The sequence below is a fragment of the Electrona antarctica genome (assembly GCF_951216825.1).
Source record: "Electrona antarctica genome assembly, chromosome: 9".
Lineage (NCBI taxonomy): Eukaryota > Metazoa > Chordata > Actinopteri > Myctophiformes > Myctophidae > Electrona > Electrona antarctica.
This window is the reverse complement of record NC_136790.1, coordinates 39,122,670-39,135,595: the sequence shown is the minus strand read 5'-3', so window position 1 is coordinate 39,135,595 and position 12,926 is coordinate 39,122,670. Positions and strand designations below refer to the sequence as shown.

The window sequence follows — 12,926 nt, the reverse complement described above, 5'->3', positions numbered from 1 at the left end:
TTTATGACTGCTATTTTGGAATAATTTTTTGTATGTGTGTGTGTGTTCATTTATACGGGAATATATATACGCACCATTGCAAAGTTGTAGTAATAAACAAACAAAAGCTTTCTTTTTCTCAGTCTTTATAGTGAGTCAGTTTTACAAAGCAGTAGTACAGAGGTCATTTGTGAGATGCCTTTTCAAAGCACTTCCTGCCACTGGGATATGAATGTACAGTTGGAAGCCATCGATATTGTCCTTTTCTTTTTGCTGAGGTTTGCGTGATCTGCGCAAAAGGACAGTTAACCCATTTTGGGCGGGAACCCCTTTTGGTGTTTTAAACATTGTTATAATTTAGCTATTTTTGAAAAATCGTGAAAATATTTATTTCAGAAAACTGGAGGATTTAGAAGGATTTTTTTAAAATTTTGAGGTCAGGCCTAAATGGGTCAAATGATAAGGGACAATATCGGTGGCACCCAACTGTATGCTGCTTGGGATGCTAAGTGCAGGTCCAAGTGGCAATGACCTAAACTGAGGTCAGTCAGCATACATGATTTATACCTCCCAATCAATTAGATTATTGATGACCATATATTGATTTTGTCTGATGTCAGTGCACAGTGGCCACCAGTGTTGAGTTGGTCATGAGTCATGACTAAGGCTGCTTTTCAAGACCGTAAAATAACAACAAAAGATTAGATTAATATATGGCATGAATTATGGCACACACACAAGAATAAAATAAAAACATTCCACATTTTTATGTGCATCTCTGAATGTGTGCTAGCTCTTCTAGCACCAGTGTGATATTGATTTCATAGTACCAGTGTGATATTGATTTCATAGCACCAGTGTGGTATTGATTTTATAGCACCAGTGAAGTATACAATCATCAATGCTCTTGAGTATATTTATCCTTACACACACAACCCACACACGCTAACATATATGGGCAGGTGTGTGTGTGTGGGGGGTTGTCATTAAGCGGGCAGATATATGAAAAACAGAAAAGATCAGAACATATCAAAGTTCTTTTAGTGCAGGGGGACTATGCAGTACAGGAGGAGGAGGAGAGGGAACAGAAGGCGTGGCTGTGAGGAAGAGGACAAGACGGGGGGTGTTCTGGGTGGAGAGACGGCAGTTCGTGGGCAGCCATCCTCGCTGGTCTCCCATGTTCTCTCAGCAGCTCCCACAGCTCTTACCACAACTGCTGCTTAGTGAGCCACACTGTCCACTCACCGCTGCTACGCCACAGCGAGAGAACTGGTCACGGCACAGGTCCGCTAAACAGAGAAATTGGATTGGTGAGGGTTACAAAAGCATTTCTCCATTGAGGTAGCGTGCAACCTTACAGGTAAGGGGGGGGGGGGATTCCTCACTTGCATATACAAATCTCTATTCAACAATGTTTCGGTTAATCTGTTCTTCAACCGTAACATATAAACGGTATATTTTCACCTGCATCACTTTTAGTGTGCAGATTAAGCTTCTTCATCTACACACGCATGCATGCACCCACCCAGCCACACACCTCCACACACACACACACACCATACTGGACTCACCTCTTAGAAGTTCTTCATGTGCACACACAGTCCTGACGCAAATCTCCTTATTGATAACGTACACTCGTCGCAAACTGCACACAAAAAAAGAACAGGTTCACTTGGTGATGCTGATGTATTTCAATAGCAATGAACCTGTGAGCTGTGTCATGTTCAACATACCTGTAAAAGCAGATGCTATTCAGGCATTGCTTGCATGGTTTGTGAACAGAGTAGAGTCTAGTGCATGGGTACTGCTCCTCTCTGCAATCTACAGTACAGCACAGGAAAACAATATGTTTTCCATGAGGTCCATGTAACAATACAGGACCTCATGATATAATCCAAAACACATTCAAATAATCACTTAAGCATTTTTGTTTTTGTCCTGCAGCTTTCTTACCAAGAGGGCCCGGTTCTGTTGGCTCTGTCTCCAACTCAGACTCTGACAGAGACAAAGATGATAGAAGATACATATTTATAAATGGATTTTACAGTCCACTTGCAGGCACGTTTCTAACGTAGTAGAGTTGTACATCTTATGAAAGTGACACCAGAAGAATTCAGGAGCTGCACATGCCTAGTCAGTGCATACATACCTGACTGTCCTGGACGTACTACTGGGACCCGAACCTGCTGCTGGAAAGTTCCAGGGAGAGACTGATGGTTGTCAGAAATGGGGTCAGGGCCCTCAGGGGTGTCTAAATAGAGAGAAGACAGAGTGAAAGGGACCTCTGGGAAGAATACATTTGTGTTCAAATATGACATAAGTCTTCATCGATAATTCCACATCGAGAGAGCAAGTGTAAATATATCTCACCTGTGAAATAATCAGGGTCATAGTCCTCTGTGAAGGGCAGGTTTTGCAAAAGGGAAGAAATTGGTTTTCATGAGATCAACATTGTGAAACCAATTAGTTCTGTAACTCCACTCCCCCCCCCCCCCCCCCCACACACACACACACACACCGCACCCCATAAAATGTACCACCTGCTTGCCAACAGCAGAGACTGCCAGCATTCTTAGGTCAAATGTATGACTTCATGCTCAAGATGTTAACCAATAATGTGCTTTAGTGGCCAAAGTGCTGTTTACACTACGACAAACGTTCCCCTCTGTGGGGTAAACAAGAAAGGGAGGAAATAAATCCCCTAGGCCAGGTGACATAGAATGGTAAACAGATGTTGGAGTGCCATGGTCATGATACTGATGCTGAGCAGGAAGGAACAAATCCAAAAGAAAATATCTTAATGAACTCACCCAAAAAAGAAACAGGTTCCTGGTACTGGCCTTGGGCGAATAGCAGAACTGTTGAGATTGCAAAGAACAGAAGTATTTACAAAACAGTGAAATGGAGCATAATGTGAACACTCTTACAGTATGTGTAGTGTATGTTTAAAGGAATATAGAAGGCCATGTAGTACTTCTGTAGGGGACTTACCTGGCATGCATAGTAATAGGAGGACTCTCATGGTCACTCTAGGAGGTAGACTGACTTTGACACTGAGGGGGAAATGAAAGAAACAAAAAGAAGGGATAACTTATACTTTGTTGAATGTCTGTTTAGTGTATCTGTATGAATTAACCATATGACAAATATGATATATCATCTGTGTACCTACTGTACCCCCCCCCCCCCCATTACCCCAAATGCACCTCTGCTTTCCTTTCAGTTTGTCTACCTCTGAAGTCTGTTACCTTTCCAACCCCCCGCCAATTTCACTTCCTATGCCCTCCTTCACCTCTCCTCCCTGGCCCCAAACAGTCATGGGGAAGAAAGGGAAAACATTGACAGCAAGAATGTGGCACGTCTGTCTTCCTTAACAATCTCTCTGTTTTCCTACTTTTCTCCGTTTCACTGCGAGAGCTCACTACAGCAGACATCTCGGGGCTGCATTCCAGGAAAAGAAACACTGAACCCCTCTACCCCAGCCCAGCCCTCCCCCGCCTCTTATACCCCCCCCCCCCCCCCTCTCTCTCTCTCTTTCTCTCTCCACATCTTTCATTTCCCTTTTGTCGCCCTCACTGGTCATTTCCTTGAATCCCTCCCCCTCTCTCCTAGTTTCCACCAAGCAAAGAGCTCCTCAGTTTAAGTCCTAAGCAAAAATGTGATTCGGACAAATTGACAGTAATGCATTCTTCCAATAGATATATTCAAATCACAATTAAAAACTATTAATAAGTATATTATAAAGTTTTTTTGCGCTGACATTCTCAACATCATATGATAGTTTGAGGTGGTCAAGTGGTTACATTGTTATAGTTAGGGCCCTGTGTGATGTAAACACGCCTGCACAAGGTTTGCCCGTGCATCAATAACTTTGTATATGTGTGTGTGAGTACAAACACGTGATTGTGCTCACACATTCCTCTTGTGCATCACAGTGGCTATCGGAAACCATATGTTTTCACAGCACACATCTGGGAGCGATTAGCCCCCCTCCCTCCCCATTTAGTCTGTGCTTTCCCAAAGACCCCCTCCCCCAAACAAAGGGACTGATGGGATTTGGGCACAACCACGACAGAAAGAGGGAATGGGTTGCTGTCATTTATTCACTAAAACAGTTTGGCTTTTGTTTGCAAGACGCAAGCAAAAATAAATATCTATGTCTCCGTCCCTCTGCTCTGCCCCTAAACCCCCCCAAAACTTTTTTTGTATTTGTGTTGGCCAACCTCGCTCTATTGTATTGTCATTGCCACAGGCTGTGCTGCTAAATCCCACCCCCCGGATTACAGAATCTTCTCCAGTGAAAACAGAAGACCACATGTCATTTTCGGAAGAACCGTTATAGGCTGCACAAAATGTATCATCATCAGCAACCAGTCTACACAACAATCACTGGGGTGCAAGAGTAAACCAGTGGCAATTAAGTGCTCTTATTAAACAGGCGCAATTTGCAGCATCAGCTATTAAAAACAATTTGGAGCTGTGGATTTTAACGGGCTACTTCTTGGAAACCGTACCTAATTATCATTGCCTTTTAAGTTATTCTAATCAACCAAATCAACATAACCTGGTATAAAAGTTGTATCACTTCATTTTGGGTTCATGCATTCAAAGCAGAAATGTACATAATAACACAATAACATTTAAAACGCTTACCTAACTTTGATTCACTCTCCTCCGACTATCCTCAGATCTCATGCGTCCAGAGTGCTGGATAATTGAGCGCCACATTGTACCACCTCCACTCCGCCGCATCATTTGTCTCCTCCCCGTTAGTCTCGACTCCCAGTCCCACCCACCCATACAGGCAAAATGATGCCCATTTCTATATATTATTATTAAATACTGTATTTACGTCTAAATGTAACCCAGTTCGATCCAGTGTGGTCTCTGTCTATTCAGTAGCCGTAAACACCTAAGTAAACCCCAGCTGTGCCATCAGGCTCAGCCCACCAGTCTGTTTAAACATGTCTTTAACAATTAGAATTTCATATAGCATTATGATTAGACTATATTCAATACTATATTCAGAATGTCTACTTTTAGATGCAAATAATAGCCTACTCGTTCAAGTTGACACAAGGCAATGAACTTAGTTTTTCAAACACCTTTTCCCTTTTACCCCCAAACTCTGCACAAGGGTGACATCTAGGGACATAGAATGCTACTGTCAGTATTAAATTGTGTACTATTGTGAACTATGTTTTGAAAAGTGCTATACAAATAAAGTTCATACTAAACAGCATCTTCTCAGCAATTTTGAACTAAGTGAGATAAATGATACCACCAGTGTGGAGACAAACATGGTAAACAGTATGTATTATAGTGATTTATTTTACAATAAAACAGACTGCTGATGGTGTGGTGGAAGATTTAGAGAATGATATTCACTCTGTGAACCAATAACTTCTTGATCTGAAACTCTCTCTCCCGATCACTCCCTCTCACACGTACACTTACAAGCAAAGCTGAAAATGGGCCGGAACCAGATAATGCATTGTTTCTTGCAGTATGCAAAGTAATGTCGCTCAAATATACAAACGTACAGTACACACACTAGGGCCATTGATAAATATCTACAAAGCTGTATAATCTATGACCCTAACACACCCGTTCTCTCTTGCATACATACACATACTTGTGCGTTGGCAGAATAATACACCTAATAAGACCTCAAACCCATGCAGATAGTTAACCGTCTTCCATGCCTGAGAGGTTGATCATAAGACCTCTATATGCATTTTAAACCAATATAATTTGAAAGACAATGGCAAGGTTTAAGGACGAATGACTGAGTATTCATGCAGTAGCCGACTTCTTCTCCTTATAAGTGGCCATCATCTTCTTAATCTCAGCTATTGCCTTTCCTGGATTCAGACCCTGAAACAGAGACAAGTATGAAAATAAGGAGATGCATTTGCAGAGTCGATGTTGGAAAATTCACTCCATGAATCGCAGGATTCAACGTTGCTAGCATACAAAATCTCAAGTGCTTGCTGTAACATGGGAAACGTGTCTTGTGGTTACCTTGGGGCAGGTCTTAGTGCAGTTCATAATAGTGTGACAGCGGTAGAGGGAGAACGGATCCTGCAGCTTAGACAAGCGCTCCTCTGTGAATTCATCTCGTGAGTCAATCATCCATCGGTAGGCCTGAAAGAAAGTGGGATATAGCATGAGTTATACTTAGTTAATAGAAAATAGATGATCTACAAGCTCATAGCTGGTAGACTTTAGTATACTTTGTTGCTGTTGTGGGAAATATGAAGACTATAGTATATTGTTCCATGATAGTCTGTCTGGTCGTGTCTGTGAGCAACGACACCGCCTGAAAGCCTGTCTTAATCCAATCAACCCTTTGATCAAGCTGTATGTAAAAGACCATGTCACACCTATTGTTTGTTATGAGACCCTGCTGGGCCTGAATAGGTATCACTAGGTAGTCCCTGTCTCAGGAGGGGGGCGACAGCCAAGATAGTCAGGGCGTCTGTATTGTATTCTACCTTTGTGAAGGTCATGTTTATCTGTGGACCTGCTTCTGGGGTATAAAGGAGGACCTACGGAGAAGCTGAGGGAGGCTAGTGGGATGGAGACGACGAGAGAGAGATGTACTGAGAGAGAAAGTTGGAGTGATGCAGGCTAAGCCTGCTAGACTAGTAGATGTTGTTTGCTTGTTGCTGTTCTTCTGAATAAACTTCTAAGATATACATTCACCCGGATGGGCATATATTATTTCCATAACATTGCACCCATGTACAACGAAGTATAAATCATGTATGAACCAGCCATTTTCTAGCTAACCACTTGTTAGCTAGAAATTGCTTATTCATGAATAGATCAATGTCAATATATGCATGTGAATGTACTCTCTGGCATAATGCACACGGGAGACGCATTACATACAAACCTGCATAAGAACAGCCGGTCCGAGGTATTTGTCTCCATTCCACCAGTAGCTGGGGCAACTTGTGCTGCAGCAGGCGCAGAGAATGCATTCATATAGGCCGTCCTGCACAAAGAAGAACATCCAGTTTCATTTCACATCGCTGTCATAGCTGAAAAACAAATTGTTTGTGTTTTACTTAAATAAAAATATCCACATGTACAAACCAGCTTTGTTCGGTCATCCACAGTCTGCAGGTACTGTTCCTTCCCTTCATTTGTTTCGTCTTTTTTCTTCAGATAGGGCTCAATGGACTTGTACTGGGCATAGAAGTTACTCATATCCTGTATAAACAAGTTTGCATAGAAAACATATTTACCCACCTTCAGATAGATATATCTATATGCATTTGCAATCAATGTGTAATTACACCATAATGTTGTCTTGGTTTAAATGTTGAATGTCATGCATTTACTATTACACAGCAATCCTGAGTTATGGTACTCACAGGAACCAAATCCTTGACCACATACATGTGTGGCAGGGGGTATATCTTTGTTGGCTTGTTGAGGTTGGTGTCAATCTTGTTAAGACAGGCCAGCGTATTTCCCCCATTGATATTCATTGCACAGGAACCACAAATACCTGAAATAAACACACACTACATTTAGTGTAGTAGAAGTAGACCATTGACTACAAAGCACAGATTACTAGAAACAAATTTCCATACATACTGTAGTTTTAGATTTTCAAATGTGTTTTCCCTCTCTTCCAGGAAAGCAATGGTATCATTCATTTCAGTATGCCAATGTGACAACACTTTTAATTCAGTTGGTGAATAAAAATAGCCAATTCAGCCTACATGATGATATTAACCAATGGTAGATTTTATGGTGGTTTTATCATCTGAATGCATGATATAAAAAAATCACAACCGTGTAAAGCGAGGGCCGCTCTTCTCATCGTACATCATCATGATGTACATGAACATGTCGATTTGCTCGTCCACATATGACGTAAATTCTCCGTTCATTGTCAATGGGAATTTAATGTTTGTGTTGGACAAAAATACAGATTTAATCGTCCACATATGTAAAAAACAAAAATACCGGAAATGTAATGTATGTGTTATACGAAAATCTACACTAATAGCTGAATATAGGAGCCCCTAAAAAAAAAGTACAAAAGCTCCATGTGTTGAAAGTCTAAAGGTACAGTAGACTTACCTTCTCTACACGAGCGGCGGAAGGTCAGAGTACCGTCCATCTCATTCTTGATCTTGATAAGAGCATCAAGAATCATGGGGCCACAACTATTTGAGTGAAGAACACAGATACTCAGTAAATCTATAGTCAAAACATGAAAAGGTAAAAGTAACAGAGATTTTTGTGGTGGCGGCCCTGTCACATATTTATAGTTTAAATGGTCAGGTGCCACACAGATTTGTTTTTTTGTATATAACAAATAATGTAATCACAAAGCTAGTTAACTCATCACCATCATGAACGCTTCACTGTAAAATTGTAAATCAGAGATCGGATAACAATGTCTTTCTGATCTACAGGTAGATCGGGATGGTCTTAGGTTGATCAAGGGACAATACAAAAAATCAAGACAGAGTCTGACACTAATTTCTTTGATAACACTTGATAATTAATATGAAATGATTAAGATATTCTGAGTTGTAGTGCCCAAATCCATTATTTGGATTAGCAGTCTATAATAAGACTTAAAACCAGCGTTTCTCATAACCGGATTTACTGCCAAGCTGGCTGACTAGGTTTACATAGGTGGACTAACAAAGGGTTGTCAATTTAGAAATAGACAAGAAGAAGAAGAAAACAAATAAAGGACAACTTTGTTTTTTTTTCAACCAAGGTTCATGTTTTATGCTGTTATTAGAGAAAGTAAAAGTTGAGTGTTACTATTATTATTTACTTTTCATTTGCTGCTATCTTTCTTTTTAGCGAGTTTAGCTATTTTTGACAGGGAAGCGGAGGCAAGTGACAAACTAAATTTGTATGGCATCCCCCTACTAGTATCCCCTTCACATACAGTAGATCCCATGATCTTTTGTGGCCAGATGTAATTTCCACGGGTCTAGTAGGACTATAGTAAATAATATATAAAATGTTGTAAAAAAAATAAGATTGTTAACTCTTTTATTGCGGCTAGCTGTTTAGCATAAATCCCAGTTCCAGGTGCCACCATACGCGTTCACTTTAAGAATCCTTCTTTCAACTGCTTTACACGGTGATTAGATTTTCAATCCCATAGAGCTACCGTCACATTCCCTCTTCACTTCCATTCTATGGCAGCAAAGTAGTCGAACATATTGAAGTCTGATGGGTGTGAAATGTAGCTTTCTTCATCGGTGAACAACAGGCAGCCACTTCGCTTGTAGTTTTTTTTCAGTGAGCTAACCACTCCATCATAAGTCAAACAAACTACACTCACGCCTGCACTACCCACAACCGCAAAACAACATGGGACTGAAGTCTGGGTTTGCATTGCCTAGGTGGAAGAGCCCTAAAAGTTGCCATATTAGTGGTGCAACTCCGTATGGGGGTCGCCGGAAGTTCCAGACCCACAGGAACACGCCCAGGGTACTGGCCTGGTTCCGACGAGCCGCCCCACGTCTGAAGCGGTAGAGAAATGAGAGTTACCATTTGGGGGTCCCTCTACTGTACTCTACTCTGTACTGTACTGTCACACCATCATCATCATCATCAATCATCATCATCATCATCATCATCATCATCATCATCATCATCATCATACACACACACACACACACACACACACACACACACACACACACACACACACACACACACACACACACACACACACACACACACACACACACACACACTTCCTGGACTACATGTTGTCTCAGTAAGGCAGCCCACAAGGAGGAGCAGTGCACCAAAGCATTATGGGAATTGTAGTCCAGGAAGAAAGTGAGCTCAGTGTTGATGACATCAGAGACACTGGGCTCACTGCTAAACTATCTAAAATATCTAAAACCACATATTACACACATAAAGACCCACAGGAAAGTGTTCTAAATCTTCTAAACGTCATTAACATATATTTTTTTGCTAAAAGGGTGAAGTTTCCCTTTAAGGAACAGCATTGGGAATGTGCAACGGTATCAGTCAGAGCCATCTGCATTAAATCCACTTGAAGGCTTTTCTCAGTTATTGTTAAATTTTAACAGTGTCCAATCTGGGACAATCACTGGACTATTTTTTACATGCATTAGTATTAACAGAAAAAACAAAGACCAGATTCTGCTGTTGACACTGTATAAGATAACCAATGACATTACACATTTTGTGAACTTCTTTTGCTGAAACTTTACATACGTATTGAGGTCGATATCATAGGTCTGCATGCGGGGCTTGTCCCCTGGAGTGTCCGGATCCCAACGATACACTTGGAATTTCTTTACTCTGGGCTGTGGTGCTGGAGCTGCTGCCGTTTGGGCATACCTAACCGCCTGACAGCAGGAGAAAAGAGGAGACAATATCATTTTCTGTTTTGTACAGGTCACTATTCATTCTGCCATCCTAATTAGGTATTCTGAGGGTAGTAGGATAATAAAACTGCATTTACAATGAGCAGCACACTTTTGTTTTTGCTTCGAAAATATGAAAAACAAAGCACAGAGCAAAGTAGGATCCCATTCTAAGCAAAGTTCCTTTGTTTAAATGTCTTTAACGATTCAAGTGTCTAGAACTGTGTCAGCATAGTAAAGTCATATAGGGTTTAAGTGTGATAAGCCATGAGCAACAACAATCGATTTCAATGGTGGAAATCGATGGTCAAGGATAACACTAAACAAGATTCTTATTTCCTAGACATAGTACACACAAAAATTGGGAAAAAATAAACAAACAAAAAAACAAGATGCTATTCGGTGTTATGCAAATAGAAGAAAATTCCAAGTTGCTTACTACATTGGTTGTTTGTTTCAACCAGAGCCGTAGTGAGGTTGAGTAACGGTCAGTTTCGTTAGGGTCACACCCTGACAAACACTCATGTTACACGTAGGTAGTGCACAATGCACATCGAAGGAGGCTCTTTAGATGCAAAAAATAGTCCTTTACAAAAATGCAAAAAATTCTATGGTGAAATGCAGTCTCACCTCACACTTTTGTAAAAAAAATAATAAAAAAGGACGATTTTTTTGCATTTAAAGAGCCTCCATTTTCATCTGTGTGAGCCCCTTCGTTTTTATGGACTTTCATGCTGGCCTCTCGCACCTGTTTTCAGCCCTATAGTAAGCGCAAACTTCCCTACCTCTTTCACACACCATGATCTAATAAAGGCTTTTTAAGATTCACACAAAATGTTTGCAATAACTAGCATCACATCAATGTGAAAGCATTCCCTCCTATTGGCGGTAAAGCTTTACATGGTCGTTACTCGTTATTACATTTCAGTGAAGTGAAATTAACGGTAGCAACTACCGGTAGCATATAAATAATGTAACAGAACACTATGGCAAATTGGCAAATTGAAATACTGCACTATTTGAGAGCCTAAAAGATCAACAATAAAAACTGACATTTGACAGCCAATAGGCCTACATATGTTTACAATTATGTCAACTGTCTATTCCCTTTGGAGTGTGTTGTTTTACGTTGTGCTTTTAACTACACCCTTAATGGGACACTTAACACAATAAAATACTTCCTGTAGTGTAAGGGTGCATCTGAGGACAAATTGGCCGTGGCTGTAGCATACGGTATCTTAGCCCCTCTTGGAACCCTCGTAAAAGGTTTCTGACATTTGGATGTTTAGCCCCTCTTGGAACCCTCGTAAAAGGTTTCTGACATTTGGATGTTTAAGGTAAACATCCAAATGTCAGAAACCTTTTACGAGGGTTCCAAGAGGGGCAAACATCCAAATGTCAGAAACCTTTTACGAGGGTTCCAAGAGGGGCTAACGGTATCTCTACCCAGGTGTGTAAACTAATACCACGGTAAATAACGTTAATTGGAACCATAACGTCACATTATATTATGTATTGTTGGTTACTTACACTTTAATTCATAGGTAAATGTAAACATGTAATATGTATTTACATGTACCTATGAAGTATGAAGGCTACTGTTTCTAAAGCGTCTGGAAATAGCCATAGCCTCCCATACCTCTAGGTCTATATACACCCATATAATATCCTTATAACATACAATAACGTTGACAGTTGATTTTTACAATGTTTGTATTCACGTGAATGTCATCATACCACTAGTGCGACGGGGGAACGAAACGCCAAAACACCACAGCGACTCAAGGACGACATAGCAGTAGCCGACATGTTGGCAGGTCTGACCTCAGAGTTTCCACCAGCAGCTAAACTCACGTCACCAGGGTTTGCTAAGCCCCGTTTTGCATTCTGAATTAAAGCAGCAGGTTCCGGTCTAGAGCCCGCCTACTGTATCGGGTACATTGTTCGCCGTACGCTAGTTTTTTATTCCTAGGGTGGCTCAGGTTTAGGAGCGCTCGTTTTACCGCTCCGCCACATCTTTTACTACCGCGGATTTTTTAATAGTTTTTGGATTAAGGTTGGTGAGGGGTACGTTAATAGTTTTTGGATTAAGGTTGGTGAGGGATGCGTTGCTCCCCTGCTTGCGGTTATGTTTAGGTTAGAGTTAGAGATAGGGTTAGTACTAGTCATAGAGTACTAGTAGGCATAAACACTTGTGTGCGGTCCAAAACACAGACCCAGCGCTTCCTACTCCACTGACAACCAATCACAGCGCTCCAAATTCCCTCCCATCATAGGAATAAAAAACTCGCACACCGTACACGCTCGCAGATAAACGTTTAGTTTCCGTATCCGTTCTGTCGCCAGACCGGATCAACAGCCTGTTGAGCACATTGATCCCAGTCTAAGTTTCCACAACCTGCACTGCGACTGCGCCGCCATTCAGAGGGTACGCTCGTTTATTTTACCGCGGCGTGTCCCGGTTATACAATAACAAACAGCTCGAGTCTCGAGAGAATAGCTGTTTGTATTTCTACGACGAATTATCCCTTTTTATTTGATCCTCTT

General features: G+C 41.1%; 2 protein-coding genes across 2 annotated transcripts; both read right to left on the bottom strand.

Moving 5' to 3' along the window:
- Positions 1–123: 123 nt before the first annotated feature.
- On the bottom strand, positions 124–4,686 carry mfap2 (microfibril associated protein 2). The gene is made up of 9 exons (XM_079511470.1): positions 4,633–4,686; positions 2,971–3,032; positions 2,790–2,837; positions 2,350–2,376; positions 2,129–2,230; positions 1,933–1,974; positions 1,713–1,800; positions 1,551–1,624; positions 124–1,268 (listed from the first exon to the last, which is right to left on the bottom strand). The coding sequence occupies exons 2-9, from the start codon at positions 2,999–3,001 to the stop codon at positions 1,165–1,167; spliced, it is 516 nt and encodes a 171-aa protein (XP_079367596.1). The 5' UTR covers positions 3,002–3,032; positions 4,633–4,686; the 3' UTR covers positions 124–1,164.
- A 606-nt stretch (positions 4,687–5,292) lies between these two features.
- On the bottom strand, positions 5,293–12,271 carry sdhb (succinate dehydrogenase complex, subunit B, iron sulfur (Ip)). Its single transcript, XM_079511459.1, has 8 exons — positions 12,117–12,271; positions 10,228–10,361; positions 8,083–8,168; positions 7,365–7,501; positions 7,084–7,200; positions 6,881–6,982; positions 6,004–6,126; positions 5,293–5,856 (listed from the first exon to the last, which is right to left on the bottom strand). The coding sequence occupies exons 1-8, from the start codon at positions 12,186–12,188 to the stop codon at positions 5,776–5,778; spliced, it is 852 nt and encodes a 283-aa protein (XP_079367585.1). The 5' UTR covers positions 12,189–12,271; the 3' UTR covers positions 5,293–5,775.
- Between the last annotated feature and the right edge of the window lie 655 nt (positions 12,272–12,926).